Below are 24,075 nucleotides of genomic sequence, written 5' to 3' on the forward strand. Positions count from 1 at the left end.
GGATCTTTTTTTTCTAGGCAGAGAAACTTTCCTGATTGTTTGGAAAATAGGGTTTCTTGTTAGCATTGACAGTTTTACACAGTGAAACAGAATGTAGAATGTGAGGCCTGAAGTGCACTTGTTGACACTGCTATGTTCCTGGTTTGATCCCCCACAGCTGCTTGGTGGAGACAGGGATGTAAAGTTACCCTGCTTTCACCCAGTAAATACTGCCAACGTTCTGTTGAGAAGATCATGCTTGTAGATGCCAGCTTTATCTTTTGATAAATAAAGCAGCAGAAATCTATATATACATTTTCAATGTGTGAATTTGTTTCGTTTTTTTGAAGAAACCAAGTCAAACAAGTCCACTTTTATGTAAACTTAGAATGATTTGCCAATTTTATTTTCAGTATTGCAACTCAACCATTACCATTTAAAATAACTATTAAAATAACTATTTACCACCAACGTTTAGATTATAGATAGAGAAAAGTTTCCACCAAATGTGACAGACTCACTCAAACTGCTTACATGTGATCATCATTAAATTTGCACCGTGCTTAGCTAACAAGCTAGACAGCACTGCACACAAGTTGCTTACCGCAGTGCAATTTTAGCACCGCTGTCTGTGCGGGCTGACACACACACTACAGCTTTTAGGGGCAGACAGGGATCAGTGTTGTGCTTACTTGGACTTTTTCAGGCCCACATCACATCGTTGAAATCCATTAATGCGTTTATGAAGGTCTAATCCTCTTGTGAAAAACACTATTTTTAATATCGAAGCTGCTGTCTTGTAATGAAGCAGCTGTGCTTGCTGGGTTCTTAATGTAGTCATCACCCAGCAGGGCTTCATCAAACTAACTCAGCAGTGGGCCAGTATTTGACTCTGCCGCAGCCTCTTTCGTAAAACCTGACTTGAAGTGACCTTGCAGATAGTTGGCTGAACACTGAATGAACTGAGACTTTTTAAGCCGTTATAATGATCAGAGGTTAACACTTCCTCAGTGAGCACCGGCATGGCAGGATCTCAGGGATAATCATTTCAGTGGGTCACCAGCCAAAAGGCTTTACTCTCAGGTTTGTGTTGTTCTAGCCTACTCAATGAGCCTTTTTATCACTCGGTGGTTCCTGTTTACTCTGCATTAAACACAAATTGGGAAATGGTTAGGATGAGGAAATAACACACATTCCTGGGTCAGAAGTTCACCTGCTCCATTTCATCATTGGCTGGGCAAATAGATAAACCATGCAGTTTTTATTTTTGCCATTGTTGCCTCTCCACTGCTCTGACGTTTCAAGCTTTCATGCTCCAATTATCACCTGCTATCAATTAACACCTTTTATTTAAAACAAAGGTGTAGACTTTCTGCGAACCCCAGCCTATAAACACTGTTGCCTCACCTTTGCCTGCTAATAAAACCTAGAATGAAGTTGTGTTAATTAACATGCAAACATATTTTGGGGCTGTTTCACACATTATTTCACCCAGCCACTTCATTGTTTAAAGATATTCTATTCTAGATGAAGTTTGGGGAGAACCAAATGCTCATCTGCTATCAGGATCTCTGCCTTATGAAGTATTATCAAGGCTAAGGATGGTGACAGAAAGACACAGCGATGGCCACAGATGGATGCTTGTCATCTCTCTTTTTCTCTGTCTCTCACTTTCCATGGCCAAAGGTTAGTTTTAACCCCATGTCATCCATTCCTGTGCGTGCGTGCGTGCGTGCGTGCGTGCGTGCGTGCGTGCGTGCGTGCGTGCGTGCGTGCGTGCGTGCGTGCGTGCGTGCGTGCGTGCGTGCGTGCGTGCGTGCGTGCGTCCGTGCGTGCGTTGCATTCTACCCCCTGCCAGCTGTGGCTCACTCTCATCATTTATAGTTGGTTTTATTGCCTCTGCTGCAGTATGTGTCGTCTCTGGCTCGAGAACAAGATTACAGAGAATTTGCACAGCCAATGAAAGATGTTCGTCTGTGAGTGGTCACAATGTTCAACTTCAGATCGTGTCTGAAATACATGATAATGGATTCATTGTTTCAGCAGATTTGATGCAACTATTCCTTGGTCTTTTGAGAACCTAGACATTTGGCTTGTTAACAAGGTAGTGCAATAAAATGACTTAACTATACAACAATTAGGGCTACTATTGCACGACTGTACCTGTGTTCAGCAATAAACGACGTACGTTACACATTGTGCTCAAACTAGTCTGCTCTGGACATTTAGCCAGGCTCAGACTCACCAGACATTTCAGATTTTCCCGACCATTCTTTGGTTTCAGTGCAGTATCTAAGCATTTTTTTTGACAAAAAGCAGTGGAATAAAGATACTTTGGCCACTCCATTTGGCATTCTCAGTGCCCACTGCAAGGGCACACAGAGGCTGCATGGGAGATGAATCAACACACCAGCCTCAGGCATTCGTCATTTCTGATGCCGTAGAATTCTTGTTAAGAATATCACTTTTGAAACATAGGTCCCTCGCAGAAGGTTATTAAACTGGTTTCTAAGGGATACATTGAAGTACACTGGCAAGAAATTTCCTTTTTGTTATAGAGCGAGATGGATCACTGTAATGTAAAAAGTACAACATGTGCAGCGTACATATGCAGCATACAGAAGGTTTAGTCAAAGTCTTCTTATTTCACAAATTTGGCAATGCTGAGGGTTCAAAACGATGATGATGAAAATACATAGTTATCAGCAAAATTAAGTGTTCTTTCTGTATTTTGCATTGCACCCTTATGCCTCAGTGATATCATACATGACTGAATGAGAGGCTGTCATCAGCTTTTATTTTATGATGTTGAAGACAAAGCTACATAAATTATAATTCATCCCTGTCCTCTGTGAATCAACAACTGTTGGGTTTGCTCCTGCACACAAGAGGGCATTTGCTTACAGTTAAAACTTTACTCATCTCTCTAATGCTTTGCTGCGGGGAGCATTTGTTCACTTTAAATCTCTGCTGTTAATTTTGGTGTGCTTTCACAAGCAAATTATCTCAGTCCCATTCATCGGGGGCGGATGCCATTAAAATTTCAGACCTCAAGTCACACTTGAGTATTTCCTTGCTTTACCTCATTTGACTGCAGCATGAGAAAAGGATAGATCTAATATAACTTGCCATATTCTAACTGATTTTTAGGGCATTCACAAGCATGATTTTCTGTAGTTCTCTATTTGTTTGCCCCATAAAGAGCTGCACCATTAAAATGAGATTGTACTAAATAAATGAACAGATACTTCATGCTTGAAAATGTGCTTGTTCCACTTACAAGTGAAAGAGGTATTAATCTTTACAAGGGAGAACAAATTCCCTTAAAATAAATAAACTTCAATACACCTTGTTTTTTGTAGATATAAGATGGCTGATCTTGACTGAAATTGGCGTGGTGAAATTCTATTCCCTCTATTTCCACAAGTTAAAATTGACTGAATAAGATTTTATGCTCAGTATTATATTTTGCCTTTTTTTCTCATTGTATTTCCAGTGATTAGTTCGGAGCAGCGTCTCCCAAGTGCAGGATAAAATGTGATCCACAGGACATGGATTATGAGGAGAGCGCCTGTGTTGCCATTCGTGTTCAAAGGCCTAAAAAGCTTTGTGTGAGGAAAAGGTTTTTCTTTTTTTTAAACTTCCGATCCCTGCTAGCTGCACAGAGAATTGCACAGAGCATTATTTGAAGCCTTCTCCGAACATAAAAGCATGCTCATAAAAGTTCCCTGCAGTGAAAACGACCTTAATGAACACAACCTAAAATAATACTGTTCTAGGGTTCATGCAACCATCCTCAAAATAGAAGAGGGGAACAGGGAAGGCTGGAGGACACATTTTATGGAGAGAATGTCCGAGGATGTGATGATTTGGAGTACCAGAGTGCAGCCATTTGGTATCCAGTGTGCCTTATAGATGCATGAGTGTGTGCATTTTTAGCAAGGGAGCAATGTGACCCTCCATAACCCCCACCGCATAAGAGCCATATTTCCTGCATGCTGAGCCACACTGGGAATGGAAAACCTAATCAAAATACCTCAGTTTACACACAGCCTGTTATTCCACCAATAATCACAGAGGGAGGGAGGGGGGATGGAGAGGGGGGGTTCTTCCATGAAACATGTCCAACATGCCCATAATAATCAGTTTGTAACTTTTCAAGTAATCCTAGTGATAAACAGACAGGCCGACAAACCAACACAGGCACAAATATAATCTCCTTGGTGGAGTAAAGTGTTGTTCAGCCTTATTTTTGCATGACTGTTCTCTTCTCTCTCTTCAGCTCCCAAAAAAAATCTTTAAGTTGTATGGTAAGCGCTGTTCTGTTTGTCTGTCTGCTTTCTGAGCATGTTTGCTCAGAAAGGAGAGGAGGAAGTTCCACTCATGAACTGTACAGTTTAAGACTGCATTCACCACATGTCAGAGTTTTGCATCTTTATCAGGAGAACCAAACAGTATGAGACTTTATTAATTCCAGTTATAAAGTTTAATAAGCCCATTAGTGACATATTGCGATAAGACTGTTGTTTCACTACAAAATCACATAATTGACAATAAAGGTGGCAGGCAGATGTCTTATCTGCTATGATTATTGTTTAAATGTGTACGATACTTTCATGGGAGATTCCTGAGAGGGAAACTGGCCTGTTAGAGCTCTGGGAAATAGGGACTACAGAATGAATACTTTGGCCCTGACTTGAGTTCAAATTAAATAAGCCCCTTGTGTTTTTGCTTGATTGGCTGAAAGCATCTGATAATAAGTTCAAAGATTTCTCTTTTTGGGACATTGGGATTTTTTTTACAGTAGAAGACGTTCAGCGGAGCAGAAACTCAATCATCGAATATTAGAAACTATGTATGCTGTAAGTCGCCTTAAAGAATGTCTGTTGAGAATTTATCTGGATGAATTTTCAACAGACATTCTTTTTTCAAGTTACACACTGGTTTCATGTTTTTACTGTATGTACATTTTAGCTTCAATTCAAACTTCTGTTGAACTTAACATCTTATTCAGTACATTATTAATACCTATCCTCTTTAACTTATTTATATTAATCAAACTTGTTTTTCTTTAAAGCAGCATTGCGGCATAAACATGTCTTTGACCTCAGTTTGATGATGATAATAGATATTTGCCAGAATAAAATATTAAGCTGTTGCAGGGTTTTAGTGGTGAGTGGAGATCTGAGGGTGGAGAGTGTCATTTTCATTTATTGTTTCATCACGAGGGCGTTATGAAGCCCTTTGAGATTGCAACTGTGATTAAGGTCTATGCAAATAAACTTGACTCACAGCGACTAGATGTGTATATAACACGCTGTCCTTTTATTGTTTACTAAATTGGCTGTTATTTATGTGAAACATGTTAATACTATCATACATTACAACAAGGGTTGTGGACTAAGTCTATTTTTATTTTGGGTAAAAATAGCCATATCCTTTCTCTTATGTCGTATGGAGTGTCTTTTTAATCAGCATTGTCTTTTTGTCCCATGCTGAGCTCACCATCTGTCGGTACTGCGGCACCATCAATGTCCTTAAAAAGTCATTGCTGTATTCTTAATTATCTTTGTTTAATCACCTCCTCTCTTCAGGGAGAAGAAAGGTTATTAGAAAATAAATATGTACCGGGGATTTATTAAAGCTGCCATTGAATACTTACGTGCCACAGCGCACGTATTGTACCATTCCTTTACTTGGAAACTACAGCAGGTCTTGTGCTCCTTGTGCCATTTGTGTTATTATTTATTAGGCATGCTTGCTGAAAACTGATATATTCCAGAAAATCAATTGCTCTATGGCCACACTGCCTGAAAATGGTTCCCATGTACTGTAACACCTCTGATTGTATTTATGTTGATATGCCCGTTTTATATTTTCCTGTTTTCCCTCTGCTGCACATTTTTATTTTTTGCAGGTTACATCTAAGTTGCACCCGGACTATGAAGTATTTGAGGTGTGAGTTGACTGTAATGAGCGCTGGGTAGGCTTATGGAGAAATGTTCGATCAGGCTGTATATTATTTCTATATGGTTTTGCAATTTGTTTTTATTAAAGCAAACATTGTACATGACATTGCATTGCATACAGTTGTAGGATATTTTGGAGATCATTTTTTATATAGAAAGAGGGGAAAGAGGCGAGAGATAGAGAGACAAAGGAAGGTTGTAATTATCACTACTATTGTTGTTGTTAAACTTTATACGTAGACCCTGAGGTAGAGTACAAGTAGACTGGAATTGCAATGATGTCATAGGGTAAATACAGTTTTTACAGGAAGATGTCAAACAGCAATGTAGGCTAGTACAAATCGCATCATAGGTTGTGATAGAGAGAAAGAGAGAAGAGAAACAGAAAAACACAAAGAGAGGACATCCCACCCAGAAACCGCACCCAACCCCACAGTCACACAACCCCATCCTGGCCCGCCTGGGATATAAAATAAAATTAAAAATTAAAAAGGAACTGTGAACTACGGTGTTCTGGTAATCAGTCAATGGTCTGGTATAGCCTGTAAATCTGTGAAGTAAGAGAGAAACGGTTGCCATCTCTGATAGAACTTATCAGTGTGGCCCCTCATAGTGTACTTGATTTTCTCGAGTTTAAGAAAAAACATTGTATCCTTTAGCCATTGCGAAATAGAGAGAGGGGTAGGGGATTTCCAATGCAGGTGCAGGCGGCGTCTAGCAAGCAGAGAGGTGAACAATACCATTTCCTTTTGTGGGGTGTTAAATTGGCGTATGTCATAGAGTGCCAAAGATGGCAATATGAGGGGAGGGTTGAACTTGCATTCCCAATATGGTGGACAGTGTGTATTATTTCTATATCATGCAATCAGTAAATATTGCAATGTACAATTTTGGTAAATAGCGACAATTTTACATTTTTTTATTTATCCAGTGAAATCTCTTATCTAAAAGGTCAAGCTACCTTACCACATGGGTACGTGTCTCCATTCTGTATATTAGGTGTACACGTAACAAAAGAATGAGGAAGTGTTATTACTGTAAAAAGCTAGACCATTAGACAACATAATGAATAAACAAGACTCAAACCTGTATCTGTCTCTTATTTGAGAGCATTGACCATCATCTAACAGAGTTTACAGATGATATTTTTTGTGAATGCAAACTGGTACCATGGGCTAGAATTCCAATACTTTATTGTCAATTGTTATAATTTCACACTCCTTGGACAAAACAGCAGTGTCTGGTCCGTCTGACTTGACAGATCCCCCGTTGTGTCGTGTACACTGTCTCTCCCAAGCCCAACCCTGCACTCGGTGACCTCAGGGATCTCTATTTGAGCAGCTCTAGCATACACATCAACTTGCCTCGCTCTTGTCACCCCCTTTAACTTCAGTGTCCTGTCACTGATACACTCATTACATTTTCTCAGCGGCAGTCTGTGAACTCAATTAAAGCAGGGATCCATCGGAAATGCCCAGTGGATACTCTGTAGGGTTTTTTTTTTGGTGTTAGAATAAGCCTTTTTGTCATTCACGAGTTCAGCTGCTGACTGACAGTGTCTTTTTTATTGAGCAGTTGTAAATGAAGGTGTGAGTATTCAGCTTTGCTTTGATGTTTTGGTGTATGGAGGGCTCATGCTGGAAAAACAGTTAAAAAGCAGGAGTCTCAGCAGATGTTATTGTACAGTTCAAAGTATTGATGAATAATGTTTCTCTTGATAGACTGCTTGAGATTATTTCACCCTGCGTTGTTTATTTTACTTGTTTTAAATGATTCCAACAGAAAAAAGATGACTTGCCATGGATAGAGGCAGAGCAGTGGTAGTGAACATCATCAGCCACTCTGTGCTATTGTGACATTGAGGACAAGGTCAAGGTGACAGAGAATCTAATTGATGCTTGGCTCAACCACGGTTATTCCTCTGGGACGTTAGAAAGCAGTAGTGCTGGCTCCTCTGTCTCCCTCCCTCCCTCTCTCTCTCTCTCTCTCTCTCTCTCTCTCTCTCTCTCTCTCTCACCCACCACATAGTTATACTACAGGGCCCAGTCTGTATCTCATTAGCATTTGACCGTGCTGTCAATACTGTCGCCGTCTTATGCATTTTATAGTAAAAATTTATTTTGCATAATTGAATTAATCCGCTGCCGTGTAGGGAACATTTCTCTGAATGAGCCGGCTGGAAATGCTCAATAACCAGAACCAGCATGACAGTGGGTAATATGCAAGTCAGCTCCGGTTGTGAAAATTCTCCAAATGTTACCGCTGAAAAAGAATCAAATTGGAATCATCAGCTGTATTTCCAGATAAAATACTTCTATTAGTCATGATAAAATGCATCCCAACTATTGAGGTAATTTCACCTTATGTAACACAAAGCTTCTGTAATCTCTAGACAAGACTATGGGCAGTCATCCTAGCTGGATATTGCAGAATGACTTACGGTGTGGTGAGTGATGTGACATATGATTACAGATCCTCTTTGAGTGCTCGGAGAGATATAACACAAGAAACAGGGAAGCATAGTCCCTATAAATAAATCCACAGGTTTTATTGGACATGTACAATGCTGCAGAGAATGGGTGCGATGCTTCAGAAATGTCAGAAATGGCAACATTCAAATCTATCATATGGAACTGTATTCATTTTCAACTTTTCAATCATCTGAGAAAGATTGCAAAGGAATTATTGTGTTGAATAAATTGATTGGCACATTTGCAGATTCTTCAGATTCTTTGCTGTTTATTTGAGATATTTTAGAGTGGGTTAATTTAAGTTTTGTAGGAACAATTTGAAGGATGAATGTTTATATTTGCGGACTCTGCTTTGTCTCATCATTTCTTTGTTTTCTTGTGTGCATCCAATGCTTTGTATTGAACAATCAGATTGTTTTGAAGTGCTCATTGGCACGAAGAATTGTTGAGATTGCGGGAGCACACAACTGACTATCCACACCCGTTGTTTAGCCATAACACCCTTTGCTGCGTAGGCTGGCAAAGCTGTTTTCCCGTACTGTAGCTGTCCACATTGCCTCACCTGGGTGCTGAGGAACACCGTAAATTCACAAATGTTTATTTTGACTCTGTAAAGACAAGGATGAAATTAGGGGTTTTTTTATTTGTTGTAAAATAAAGTATATATTAACATATACAATACATGCATTAAGTGGTACCCTGCATGCAGTGTACTTAATCACTATCATTTTTTAAATCCCAATGATTTACCACAGCTTTGTACAGATAAACATTGCGTCTCTGCAGTACTCTTTAGTTTAAACTTTATACATTTACTCTTGAGTGACCCTCCACAAGGACTTCAAGTTGCAATTTCATTTTCCACTGTGAATAATTGTAGTATACTGAGGCTTTGCATTCCATTTAATGTATGCTATAGTTGTCACAGAGGTAATAAATGATGCTGCGACCTTGTAGCACCTTTGAGATAACATCAGTCAAATAGTCAAAGGAATGAAAAAGTTTAGCTGCTCCACTCTGATGAAGGTTGTTTTAATATCGGGCTGTCTAAATCTTGTCAGTCTTTTTTCTTCTCAGGTTTTTTTGCACTTCAGACCAAATAAATAAGACTGTTATGTCAATGCATTTTATGCAAGTAGATGGCAGGTTTTCTAAGCAGCATAGGATAAGTATAAATCCTTTAACAAATAAAACAAAAAAAAGTAAATGCTGTCATCTCAATGCTTTTTTACTGTATATTCAAGACTGTGGGAGTTTTTTCTTATCTTCCTCTTTTCCTCATACAGCTGAATAACTACAACACTGGACCGACCAGCAGCTAAACGACGTTTGACTGCACGAAGAGGAGGAGTGACAGGACTCTGGGCCTCACCAAGTCCCCCCCCGACGTCACTCCCCACTGCCTGGACATGGTGAGCTTCCAGTGCACGTGTGCAGTCATCATGTGTGTTTTTCCTCTGTAAGTTGTAAACCCAGCAATAGTTCTTAAACTAAAGCACATTTGTTGTGTCCTCACCTTACTTTCTAATATGGTTGGCATCTGTATACACCAGGGGTAGTCTGTCTTTTTTTTTTAATTAAAAGTTCACTTCTGAATTTTACATACAGTCAAATGTCAGGAGCGATGCTAGCAAAATGCCCCAATATAAAAGAAAGTCAGTTGTCTATAACAAAAGCAGAACATATTCAAAAGCTTATCAGTTATACATTATTACTTATTTACACTGCACACGTTCGACAGCCTGGTATCTTGTTGGACTGAACGTAACCAAAACGTAACTATTTTCTAGGAGCATGTATAAAACTGACAATATGCACGCATAATGTCAATCTCACAGTCTGCAATGTGTGTCATAGATACACGTGCACACACTGACATCAACATCTTCACATATTCCAATTTCGCTAACGATACGCTACGTACATAAAACGTTATTCACCCTGCAGATTTGTATGACAAATACTAACTTGTGAGTCATTGTTGCGCAATTTGGATAACATAAGTAGCATACTGTGGCTATTTAGGCATAATGAATGAATGAATCATTATAACACACATTTCAGATCAATTATATGTGCAAAGTTCTTTCCTAAACCAGGACACCAAAATGGTCTCCTAAGAAAGAACACATAATTTAGCTGCAGTGGTAATGCGAACAAAATGGAATGCATAAAGAGCTTAGTTTAAAAAAAAATGTGTTGTTGCGGCCTTCTCCAGTAGGTGCATCACACAAATGGCTTATCACAATAACAATAACAAATGTGATTCATTGTTAACCCCTTCTGGTGAAGATGTCATGCTATATCATTCTGAAAATTTGGTTTTTCCTTTTTAAGAAAAACATGTATCAGATTTAAACAAATTGCATTCTACAAGCAAACTCTGCCAGGTACCTTGTCATTGGACTGGATATCATAACTTTTAATTGTTAGTCCCAGCTGTCATGTAGGTATGAAATAAATAAAAAAATGAGCCTGAACTTGTTCAAGGCTAGTATCTGAAATCAGCATCACTGTTGTGTAAGTCTTTATGTCTCATTGAGTTCTTGTTAATGTCTGTGCATACATTTGTGGGTTATGGTTACAGTGCCCACACTTGCTGCTACAGAGCCTTGAATGCTCCCGGCAGTTCAGCCCGAGATTAGCTAGGTCCTGATGAATGACCCTCGTAACTCGAGCACAGGCTCCTGAGACTTATGGCCATGAATTATTAAAGCACCATCATAAATAACTCACCGTAATGAGGGCTGCTTACATGCTGCAGGCAGAGAGGGGGGGGGGGGGGGGGGGCAAGGAAAAAGAAAGTATCAGAGGGATTATTGAGGGGGGGGGGGGGTAACCTTGGACTGATAGCTTTGAACGATTCAGTCAAGCTTAGAAAAAATGGGCACTGAGCAAATTGTGCCCATCAGCTTTTTTCTGCCCTCAGAGAGACGGGCTGCATCCCTTAGTACATGTCATAAATGTTAATGTTAAATAACAGCGGTTGTATCTAGGCCATGCAGAGATTGGCAGCAGCACAGGTCGCTTTAGGTGTTGCTGTCATCGTGCTGGCTGCAGCAAGTGTTTCACTGTGACACTGAGCCGCCAGCTCCACAAACAAGCTGCCTCATTTGCACCAGCCTGTCTGAGTAGCGAGTAGGGAAAATGACACCAGATAAAAAATGTGTTTTGATTTGGATTTAGACTGCTTCCTGCTGCAAGTTAACTGTCAACATTTTCAGATTTGTTGCTTTTCAGTTGCCCACTTTGTTTTCATGACAGTGTTCAATGTTGAATGATCATGATGAAAACCTACTGAAGATACAAAATGTTCCAAAATGAGAACTCATCAATGTTGGGGCACGAATAAATCCTTGCTGGGAAATAAGCTTATGATGGTTTATATGTCACTTGAGACACGCATACAATACATCAGTTCCCTTTCAGACAAATCCAATATTTGATTAAATGCTGAATGAATTTTGTTTCCAAATTCATTTTCACTCACTGTTAATGTGTTTCTTATTCATATTCCCATTGAAAACATTTGTGTTCATTATTAATAAAAATGGAGCAGATCATATCTTTGGTCACACGTTCCAAACATCTGACATGTTTCCACTTGAAATCACCTTGAACTTTTCATTGTGCCTACCTGTCCAATCACTCTAATTCATGCTGATATGATCATCAACTGCAATGACAATGTTCCTAAATGGACATGATAATGTGACTCCTTCCCTTGCCTGAACCCAGAGGTCATTCCGATCGGTGGCTAATGATGACCGCCATGTCATGGCGAAGCATGCCAGCATCTATCCAGCACCAGAGGAGCTGGAAGCTGTTCAGACACTGGTGTCCACCGTGGAGGGGGCCCTCAAGAAAGTCTCTGATTGGATGGACATCCTCAATAAACCTTCAGGGAAGGTCCCCACCAATAATGACACTGGGGACAAAACAGTGGAAGATGCTGATTCAAAGTAGGTGCCCATTAGTTATTTAAACCAATTAGTGCTTTTACTGCTCTGTGTTGATACTATCCTACTGTCATAATGCAGTTTTCACACACCATTGAAAGTGAGGCAACACTCAATTTCTTTTTTTGCGAATTCATAAAGCAAAGTACCAGCTTCAGCATTTCTTTCCGGGCAAATTACACCACGCAGCCACGTTCCCTCATCCTTTAAACACTTCTTCAGAATTTGTCTTTTACAGAGGCATTCGGACAGTATTAAATCATTTGTATGTTAGGTAAGCTCTTCATAATTTACCATAATGAAAAGTGGGCAGAGTTTTAAACTGTATGTTGTTCATACGTGTTAATGATCAATCGGGCTGCACAGTGTAAAAACGTTGATAACATTGATGACAACAACAATCCCACTTATTCCATTTATTCCAGTTGGACAAATGGTCAAAATACATGTCATGTCTCACATTCTCATGTGCCCAGTGGCCTGATGTGGCATCACAAATCTCACAGCAACTCTTCAGCAATTATTGAAGTGGAATGTACATCTAGCTGGGCACCACACATGCACATACCCTCTATAATATACAAGAGGTTGCTAGAATAGTATTACATTGCACGTGTACATCATTACCATTTTAATAAAAGTAAATATTAAGATTTGTTTACATATTGAGATTACTGTGATATAGTAATGTAATGATATATAGCCCATTGCTGCAGGCAGACATTTAGGCAGGAACTTATGCTGATAAAAAACAGTTTAATAGAATAAAGAATCATCTTTGTAATAACACTGGATAGCTTGAAAAATAAGCCATATTAATCTGAATAAACTGAGTTAACTACTAGTCCAGCAAGCCCATGATGACGGTGATGATAAAGGTGCTGGCGGCTGGTGTAGCTGACATATATAAAGAAAGGACATGAGGACCTCATAATAAAGAATAAGCAGTGGGTGTTTATTATCTCCTATAAAACCTCTCTGAATTTGTGTTCTGATTGATCCAACCTCAGGCTGGACAGTTCGTCAGTGCTGTGTGGAGTGACACGTGTCGGCCTTGTGGCCAACGGCCTTCTGATCAAAGGGGAAATGGAACTGGAGCTAGTGCTGATGTGCAGGGAGAAGCCCTCCAAACTGCTGCTCTACACCATAAGCGCCAACCTGCCCCTGCAGATCCAGGTACACTCAGAAACACCACAGGGTTCAAAATGAACACTGAGAGCAAAGCTTAGGCAGCAACATGAAAGGGTCTTTCTTTCCAATCCTGGCTTAATTTCAAGTAAAGCACCAGTACATGCTGATGACCCCATGTTATGCCGGACAAGATAAAAATATTAATAAAGCAAGTAATACAGGGATGGCAGGACATCACACAGAGAGCTTAAGGACATGCAAAGTTGGGCTTTAGAATTGTTAAGTGTAGTTTTGGGCAAATGAATAATTTCAAAGGAAGAAAATGTTTTTTTAATCTCGAAGAAGATAAGAGAATGGTTATAGTGAGCATGAGATAGCAGGAGTGGAGATGATTTGGAGAGACACTGCACTGTGCTGCTGAGACCATAGTTGATTTTTCTTTGCCCCTTTTTTGCTGTGGGTTGTGTAAAGTCCAGACGGCTCTATAGTCTTCACGGTCCTGTCTATACAGCGGTGCATTCTGTCAGTATTTACGTAGAAAGAGATGCAGTGGTGATCCTAACAGCTTAATGAGATGTTAGAAAAACTAAAATATTAAAACTTTTACCTAATTAGCTCTGCCTTTCAAATGGGGTTCCAGCACTTTTCCTGAAGCATCTGCTAGCCAACAAAGAAGGGCCTTGAACATTTAGAGGCTCAGTGTGCTTCCTGTGCCCCATCTCTGTTAATTACCTGCCATAGCTGCCGTGTGTACTTCATCATCAAGGAGGGAAACCATTGGAAGCTCTCATTTCCTGGGCCAAACTGTAGAGGTTGACAGGCAGAGGGGTGATGGATGCGGTCAACTTCCACATATACGAGATAGAAAGAATGCACTTGAAAACATGCCATTGAAGGTAACACAAATCTTGAGGAGAAAAGTGTACTAGGAATTGGGTGGTGGTAACAACAGAGGTCAGACATCTAAATGAAATGGGGATGGAAACAGAGGTTTTGGTGGCATTGGCTGTTTTGGTTAACATGCTCCACCAATTAGAAAAACAATTTCTTTTATTACACAATTTCTTTCAGCCCCTCATTAACACATTTTAAATGAATATTTTGGTGAAAATGACACTAGAGCCAGCATGTTTTTCTCAGTTTGAATGAAAGATCTTTTCCTGCACTGAGATTGATCGCTACACCAGGCATTCTGCAACATTCAAGACAAATATTTAGGTAGCTGTAGTGTAACAAGAGTGTCAGCTAAATAGAAGTCCAGCACCTTCGTGTTTTGAAACAGCAGGAGTAAATGTTGCAATTGTGACATTATATTTTTAATTAATGGTGTAGCTCTGCCTTGCAGACAATGACGGAGGACAAGTACGAGGTGCGGTCATGCGTGCCTGAGGCAGCCATCCAGGTCTGCAGCACCAAAGACCCCAAGATTACACTGAAGATCACTCTATCCTCCTTAACCATGAGGGAGGAACACAACACCACAGTAGAAGGTATTCACTGCTCCGCCACCCCCACCCCACCATCCCCTGTCTGAGTGGATGTTTTTGACCTTTACATGTAAGGGTGTGGATCTTAAGAGCTATGGAGAAGTGGAGGGACATAAATGAATGTGTGGAGGTAGAAAAGTAGTACGAAACCATAACCAGGAAGCGGAGATGGGGTGAAACAGTGAGAGGTCTGAAATCTGAGAGGTGGTGGGGGTGAAGGTGAACAAGGGAAAAAGGAGAGGGGATGATACTGACCTGGGTCAAGTGTGTTGGAAACAGCAGATGGTTACTGAAGGATGATTTCTGCTCAGGAGGTGTTGGGTTGGGATGAATATTACAGGAGATGACTCACATTAAAGGAAAACAGTCCCTTCATAATGGATGATGATGATCATTGATGTTGATCATGATGTTGGGTAAGAAAATTGTCCATTGTGTCAATATTATAATATTGTATTATAATAACATTTAAGTGAAGTAACCTTCATGTATCATGGAAAACAAACTATCTCAGTTGACCAAAAGATTCATGAGATGGACCACTTTTTGATTCAGTCAGGTGTACGTAAGTCAAGAACTTACGTTTGGCATTTGTGCCTCCGCTGTGTTTGTTTGCTCTCCAAATAGGTGTGAAATTAAGAATTAATGAAAGGGGAGTCAGAAGTGAAGAGCTGCCATTATGGAACACCTCATGCCATTGTGGCAGTGGTCCCACTGGGAAAGACTGAGCTGAGCCAACACAAAAGAAAGAAAAATGGATTCTGCCAAACAGTAGAGACAGCTTCAAAACACGGCTCTTCATTGTCACTTTGGGGAGCAAATAATTTTTCCTCAGATTCAGATTTACCAAGCTTGTCAGTACAAACCAGGAAAGTTTCTCTTTGTCTGCTCTGGTTGTGTTGCTGTGTGTAATGCCCTTAAACAAGACCTTTGTTTCTCTACTGTAAACAAACAAAACAAGAGCAGATCTGACAATACCAACAGTCTTCCTCAAGGGTATAGAACCTTAATAGGTTATTCACATTGCAATCTTAGGTTACCTTGAAGAATGTCCTCATTCTTGTTCATGAAACCTTTTCTTCATTAACCTCTCACGCTCAGGAACCCTAGTTGCTTTTGAGTGCCTTGTAAGCATCTTATTTCATCCTTTCATCCCTTTGGATCTTAGATGAAGCAGTGGTTTTTAGAGTGCTCCTCCTGTAGCTGACCTCTGCTCACTGACTGTTGGTTTTGTCGCCGTAGCTCCACAGGTCAGCACGCTGTGTGGATTGACACATCTCGGAAGCCCACCATCGACGAGCCACCCCCCTCACCCAGCAGCAGGAAACCCCGGGTACAAGGGGCTTCCCCATCAATCGAAACAAACCAACCCACACACTCTCTGCCTCAGACATGCTCCTCTACCCCAAACTCTTCCTTTGTTGACTGGACTATATGCCATGAAATTCTGGTCCATGTCTACTGCGAAGCACACAGACAAAAAGGACAAAATGACTTCATTACCAAGGAGCCCATGTCGAGATTGGTACTTCTCTATATAATCAACGGGCCTGACCCTCTCTGATGATCGATTGCTATTGGCTCAGAATGATATCCCATAATTTCATGTTGTAAAAAATGTGTTAATTTAATTCATCTGATGTCCTGGTCACTAATCAGAATTCTGCTAAGCTGACGATGTCAAGGAGAATTTAGTGGGGGTTGTCCTTATCTGTATGTGATCTTGACCTATGAGTGATGGTTCCTTCATGGCCTGCCTCTGGGATGGATGTGCCACTATTCATTTGCATTCCAGCGAGAAAGAAAATGCAGACTATGATCCATCCGCTTATATGAGAAGTGATTTAATTTGATGATTTTCGTTTGGTGAATTCCTGGGCTGCAATATTTGTTGGGGTGAAGAACATTATTACCATGTTATGGAATGGTATTCCTAATTCATTATGTAATATTATTTTTATGATCATATTGAAGACAGCCCTCTACAGCAGTCAAGAAATTAAGTTATGAATACTTATTTTAAGAAAAATGCCTAATTTGTCACAAACCATGGCAGTAATATTGAACTTGATCCAAAAGACCACTTTTATACAAGTTACTTTATTGGTATATTTTTGATAACGAGTATTGCAAGTGTAATGGTCTTTTCAGTTCAATTCAGCTAAAAGTCAAGAAATGTCAACTTTATCTGTATATCCTAATATCACATACAATGTCTCAAAGGGCTTTACAGGCCCACAACATCAGGAAAATTCCCGTCCCCGCCCAAAGTTCTCTAGGAAGAGACGGAGTAACTGGCAGAATAAAAAAAAGGAGCGAGCCAGAATTTTCTTGAAGTTTTGTGAGATGTAAAGACACCAGAATTCCTGGGGGCAGAACATGAAGGTCCTCAGTCCTTGGTCTAAAGGAGGAGCGACACAGGATGAGCCCTGTGTCTCTCATCAGCTCCTTCGTTTTGTCTTCCACCTCTTCCATCCTGTTCAGCTTTCACAATGGTCTCGACAGCAACAGACTGCTAAACCACACAGATCGCTCCTCAGCTCACATTATTGCTGATTTTTCACATCCAGTCCCATAAAAGGCAATTGAAACACTGCAGATACTGGAATTTGAGGCTGAACTGGTATTCTCTTTCTCCGAGTAGGTGCTTTTCTAATCCTGTGTCAGCATAACTGTCGGATGGAAAATAGCTACAATTTAATCTTTGCTGGCTGTTGCTCATTGGAAGAGATATTTTAATGATAATGGTACTGAACAAAGTCTTATGTGATTTGACAAGTTGACAAGCTAATGAATAAGAAATAATATCGCAAGCTGCAGAGATTTGGATTTTAAATATGAGATAATTGTTTACCTGTGAGAGGCAGTATTGAGCTCTGTGGTGTGGTCTGCAGTCTGTTCCCCCTTTTGTTCGTCTGCTTGACTGTCCCACAGTGGGCACCCCTTAGCTGCTCCCAAGAACAAACAGCCTTCACTTTCTTTCCAGGGTGGCATTCTCACTCTCAGATGTTTATGTTGTTGTTGTCATCATCTGCTGTCACTCTTCTTCTGCTGCCGTTCTCCCATGGCTCGACCTCAAGTCATGGCAGGAGTGCTCCCCACAGGATCCTGGTGTGGAGAGACTGTTACAGTCGAACATAAACATCTGATCGACCCCGCAAGAGTGAAAATACTAGCATGGCACACTATAAACCAGCAGAGAAGGCTAATATTAAAATTGAACTACTTTCCCTTGAACTTGAATTGCTGTGTCTCCATGTTTGCCTACTTTCCCCCAAAATCAGGCATTGGAGAGAAATAACCCAGTATATTCATATCCATGAAAATATCGCCTTGTTCTGAAGTGATATTCCATTCTTCAATCTGGCTTAGGGTCCGGAGGTGGTGCCATGCTCTCATTTTCGTCCTGCGCCGTAATTGATAACACACTAATCTGGCGTGTTCCATTGCCTTCAGCCACTGATCTGCATCTAGAGTGAGACTCCGGCCGGGCAACAAGACGCATGCGCTCACGTCTACTCCGGTTCCTTCTGTCAATGTTATGAAAGATCCTGCCTTGTGCATGAGAATCTTCCCCTCTCCCGGAAAATCACAGAAACTCTCAAATTTCCCCCTCCTAGCTCATTCGGTCAGATCAGTGGGTTTGCCTAATAATTAGCCGTCCAACCCTGCTGCCTGTGTGTCTGTGTCCGAGTGTAGTAGGTCAGCGGGCTTGTGCTTAATCTGTTTGCATCTCACCCTGTTGCTCTCTCCAGAGGAGGCCGCTCAGAAGGATGAGGAGGAAGGCGAGAAGGATTTTCTGGACAGGCAGAAGTGCCAGGCTGCGCTGGCTTCGCTCAGACGCGCCAAATGGTTCCAGGTGAGTACAGCTCGACTGTCACAAACTGTTGCAGAGTAATATCAGAACCATATTGCCTCAAATAAAGTGCAATAATAAAGATGTTTGTACGATTATGATATATCATAGTGAAACTGGTAAATTATATTGTAATGTCCATGGTAATTGTACTGGAAACGTGGTACTACAGTGAACAGTGAAGGTTTATGAACCACAACATTAACATTCTTCTCAGGCTGTAGCAAATCTCAAGAGAGTGCTAGCTCTCAATCACACTTCCTATCCTAAACCATAAAACACTCCCCCCACTCACAGCCGCCAATCACTTTGTGTGTCACGCTCCCATAACACATTAGGTAACAGGCATATTTACAGAACATGGATACATGGTAGCATTAACATAATATATTTAATTAACGTACCCTATTGTACTAAGGGTCATTACGGTGCAATGTGGCACGAAGGATCCATGAATTAGTTTTCAGGTAGGCAGCATCTCTGCTTTCCTGGCTCCTCTGAGAAATGTATTCCACAGGGAGACAAGTGTCAAGGTCAGGTGAAGCACTGAGCAGATTCCCCCTGAGGGAAAAAACTAAATGCCAAATAGTGCCAGAGAGGAGGTGGAGTGGTATAAGGGGGACTTAGCATCATCATATTCAGACAGGGCAGTATATCCAGAATACTCTTACTGATTTCTGATGACTGTCAGCCCCTCCTGCCATGTCATTTAAAATAATAATTCAAGCAGAAATTACCCTTTTACTGTGTAAAAATTGCCTTTTTTTCAAACAGTCTTCCAGAGATTATTTTTGGCTTTCATCTTCTTCTTGTCCTGTATCTGAAGTTTAAAGAGAGAGTTTTTGAAGGCTTCCAAATGAAATTGTGTTTGTAAATTATTTCATCTATGTTATGATTGAGTTCAAAAAAGATTTAGTATCCCACAGAAATCCATTTCATTAGTGTTAGCATAATAATTACTGTACACAAGGTCTCCACATAATACCAGCATCTGAGCCTCACCGTATCCATTGATGTTTTCAAGAATTTAAAGGTTGACACCATTGTAGCATTCTTGTTAGCGGGAAAGCACCACATTGTAGATGTTTTAGATGCATGAATGTCGATATCAAAATAGAACTGCATGTTTCTTTAAAAATAGAATACTGACATGCTTTGACTTGGTAACGTGTGTTAACGTTGTCTTTAAACTGCAGTGCAGCAACTGAGCTGTAGCTATTGTCTGTGTGTCAGCTTAAGGGCAGCACTTCCATATTTCTCTTCTGGCTTTCCTTTTTCAGCTTGCGTTTTAATTACGATATTTCTTTTAAATATTCCGCATGGTAATATACTTTAGGGATAAAGATGAAACAGACTTTTCACGACAGATGAAATGTGGTGTTTGGGACTTTGGGGAAAAGGGAAACACCATAACTCAGATGTAAACCTTCAAATGCAACAATTCATTGTAAAGAGGGCTGCAATCAAGCATTTATAAGCAAAGATAAATGATATGCACATTTCAAAAAGTATAAAATGATGTAGGTTACAAAGGAACAAAGGTTGGCAAATGGTTCCTGAAGAAATTACAATTTGCTGTCAATTAAAATTTTAGATATCTGCCTCGCTGTCTAGCAAAGGGAATGTAAAGTAAAACTGCAGGTATCTGTCTGTGTTGTCACATGAGGTGAGTTGTTCATAGCAAATCACTGCCACCAACAATGACATTTCTAGTGGCTACATGTAAGCGTCAGGAAGCACCTGTAGGTATCGGATGAGTTGACTGATTACGATGTCGACCAATTGTTGAAGATCGGAGGGGATGGGAAGGTCAAGGAGGTGTCAGATAGCGGATTTTATAAAGCTTCTTCCAAATGGACTGGTCATCTGCAGCAGAGTACATCAGTTTGCTGTAATGTTTAGACGCAATCAGGACCCTTGTAAATGAAGGAATCATCCTGTTGAACATCAATAGACTGATTCTCTTTCCCCCTCTCTCTCTCTCTCTCTCTCTCTCTCTCTCTCTCTCTCTCTCTCTCTCTCTGTTTGGTGCTATAAAAAGAAAAGTGTCTCTTCTACAACAGTTAATAATTAACAATTAAACAATTAACCTATTCTGTCTGCGGTATAACATACGCAGACAGAATGTTAATGTTAACTTTGATCTCCAAGCTGTTAATTATTCATTGATTCTTAATTGTTAGGGATGTCCAAAAAGGGAAGTGGCTTAAAATGTCCATGCCTCATTTCTGCTGTTCAGCCCTGAGTGATTGCTTGTTGTTATTCTCCTCATGCTGCCACTAAGTTCTGTCTGTCTGTCCCCTTAGGCCAGAGTCACAGATCTGAAGTCCTGTGTCATCATCCTGCGAATTCTCAGAGACATTTGCAGCAGACTGCCTGTGTGGCAGCCTCTCAAAGGATGGGTAAGAGACAGACAGATTCAGAACGGCTTAAGTCAGAACACATGGGTCTTTGGGGCCAGCAGTAGAGATACATACAGTATCGGCAGCTTGCGGGTAACTTGCAGTGTATACTGACATGCACAGTACAGGGACAACAAGCTCTCACTTGAAACTCTCACATTCATTGCAAGAAAGTTGAGCAGAGATTTGACTATTTTCAGTTGGTGTGCTCTCACACTTTGCAGACACTTGGCAGACACTGAACTTCTGAATGTATGTACTAGGCATGTTTTTTGCATACAGGACATTTTCATTCTCAGATCAGTTCAAAACAATTTCCAAAGTAGCTTTGATATGTTTGGGTTAACAGTACATTATAAAATATTCTTCTACAGTATATTTTGAAATGCAAGTAATTTGGGGTTTAAAATTAAATCATGTCATGTATGAACTTGGCCACATTGATGCCATCCATCCATAGGGGGTGGTTTGTAGTAAATCCTGCTGTTTAGGATCTGAATCATGGTAGAGATTGAGTGTTTGTGTCACTCTCCTCCTCAGCCTTTGGAGCTGATCTGTGAGAAGGCCATAGCTACCTGTAACAGGCCATTGGGACCTGGTGAGGCTCTGCGCCGCGTCATGGAATGTGTTGCCTCAGGGATTCTCCTGCCAGGTCAGTGCTCAGTGCCTCCCAGCAACCTTCCCTGTGGTAAAGACAACAAAGATGCACAAACATCTGTTTATACACAAGCTGCTTTTACTGTTTTAACTGTGGAGACAACCACATACGGTATTTACGCACACACTGTGGGATCATTGATGATGACTTGATGAGCGTTGTGGTGCTGCAGGTGGTCCAGGAGTCCATGACCCCTGTGAGCGGGAACCTACAGACGTCCTGTCTGACCTGAGTGCCCAGCAGGCTGACGCCATCACACACAGTGCACAGGTCAGTCAAATCCATCGATCATTTTATATTACATCAAAGTGCCTCACAATGCCATCTATAATTATGTGTTTTACATATGCATCATTCAGTAAGTTAGATAAAGTCCTTATTTCAAGTGTACGTGATTTTATTTGATTCTGCGGATGCTGCCATGTTGACTGATGCAAAAGAAACTTTTGCACTCTGACTTCAAGTGCCTTTCATGGTGCTTTTTCAAGAAGTTGAGAGTCAGTAATTGTAAGGGATACCTTCTTTTTTTTATTAACCTCCACAAAACTAACCCTATAAAATGTAAAATGAATATGTTAATATTGCTAGACTGGCAAAATAAACAGCAGCTGAACGATAAGTACTCTATTCAGAAATACTCTTCTAAGAATGACAACAGCTGTCCACAGTTTAGGGCCGCAAAGAAGTTAACACCTGCTTTTCAAAGATGGTAAATAATAGACTTAATTTCCTTTGCCGAAACAATGGCCAGCCATGATAAATCAGCTGTAGTGTTGTATCATGCGAGCTACATTGTGATGTCAGCTTTACAAAATTTCTGTGCCTCTTTCCCTGCAATAAAAGCAGCCACATACGTTTACTGAGCATAGTGATTAGTTTAGGCAGGGGGAAAAACCCAACACCGTGTAACTCTGGGGACATTGAAACATCCCAGCAGGAGAACTTCCCATGTCACCCACTGCACCAAAGTCAGCAGTTCTTCCAGGAAGATGGTAGCATAACTGCACCCCCGTAACATTGATTAAGGGAGGTGTATTTACAGCGATTCCCAGGCTGCACCATCAGGGCCCTGAGTGCATGTCAGCACTATACATAGTTGAGTGGCCACAGCAAAAGCCCGGGCACTGACTTCCGCTCAGCAGCCCCTCAGTGACCTGATGAACAGGCTGCCTAATTAACCAGCTAATGAGCGTGGGAACGCTCTTCCCCATTAACACCCACAACGGCACTAATGCTACTGTTACTGCATACTGCACGAAACAACAAAGACTACCTGCAGGTAGTGAATGTAGGCTCAGCACTGAGAAAAAAAGGAAGACACGTTTATATCTTCCTCTCTCTGCCTCTCTCTCTGCCTAAGATGAAAACTGGCAAAAATGGAAGTCTGGGAATCTTTTTTCTTATTATTCTTCATTTGTGCCAAGCAATCGTTTTTTCCTTCCATAATGCATGAAGCTACTCCCAACAGAATGTGTTACTTTACGTGAATACAGGGCCTCTAAGACAAGTTTCCCTGATAATTAAACGTATTGATCCAGGAACAAATGGTACAACTGCTGCTGCTGGTGGTGGTGGTTCTCACTTTTCTCTCCTTCTCTCCTTTCTTCACTTACTTCATAATATAATGATGTGCCCTTATTCTCTCTCTCTCTCTCACTGTGTGTGTGTGTGTGTGTGTGTGTGTGTGTGTGTGTGTGTGTGTGTGTGTGTGTGTTTCAGCATGCGTTACGCCTCTTGGCTTTTGGACAGCTTTACAAGATCTTGAATATGGATCCTCTCCCTGCCAGCAAACCATCACCAAGGCTTTTAGGAGGTTTGTGTGTGCACGCGCTTCTGTCTTTTCATGCATGTGTCTCTGTGAGTGAGCCTCTTCTGTGTGAATGTTTTGTGTATTCATTTAGTCTCCTTTTCTATGACTATTTGCCTACATGTTTTTGCCTGTTAAGTGTATTTGTGTGGGCGTATTGGTGTATATATCCACCATTTCTGTGTGCTCATGTGTGTGTATCCATGTAATTATTCTATTTTTATCCCTTTTTTATACATTCCAAAGCACTTTGTAATTTGCTCTTTTACACAGGTTTATTAACATGACTTTTAATGTTATCTGCTGTATTATTTACCATGATGTGGGTGTTTGCTATCTGTGAGCGCATCAGTTGT

General features: G+C 40.7%; 1 protein-coding gene across 1 annotated transcript in view; it reads left to right on the forward strand.

Annotated features, from left to right (window-relative positions):
- LOC143001346 (spermatid perinuclear RNA-binding protein-like) overlaps window positions 1–24,075 on the forward strand; it is a 40,410-nt gene that overhangs the window by 7,910 nt on the left and 8,425 nt on the right. The window contains exons 2-10 of the mRNA XM_076150895.1: window positions 9,706–9,831; window positions 12,158–12,381; window positions 13,389–13,554; window positions 14,855–14,999; window positions 18,752–18,855; window positions 21,159–21,254; window positions 21,795–21,906; window positions 22,085–22,182; window positions 23,632–23,725. Of these exons, the coding sequence (XP_076007010.1) occupies window positions 9,829–9,831; window positions 12,158–12,381; window positions 13,389–13,554; window positions 14,855–14,999; window positions 18,752–18,855; window positions 21,159–21,254; window positions 21,795–21,906; window positions 22,085–22,182; window positions 23,632–23,725 (1,042 nt within the window). The 5' untranslated portion in view covers window positions 9,706–9,828. The remainder of the gene's footprint in view (window positions 1–9,705; window positions 9,832–12,157; window positions 12,382–13,388; window positions 13,555–14,854; window positions 15,000–18,751; window positions 18,856–21,158; window positions 21,255–21,794; window positions 21,907–22,084; window positions 22,183–23,631; window positions 23,726–24,075) is intronic.

This window comes from Genypterus blacodes, unplaced genomic scaffold (assembly GCF_046128005.1).
Source record: "Genypterus blacodes isolate CSIRO-AG114 ecotype Tasmania unplaced genomic scaffold, CSIRO-AGI_Gbla_v1 ptg000053l_1, whole genome shotgun sequence".
Taxonomy (NCBI): Eukaryota; Metazoa; Chordata; class Actinopteri; order Ophidiiformes; family Ophidiidae; genus Genypterus; species Genypterus blacodes.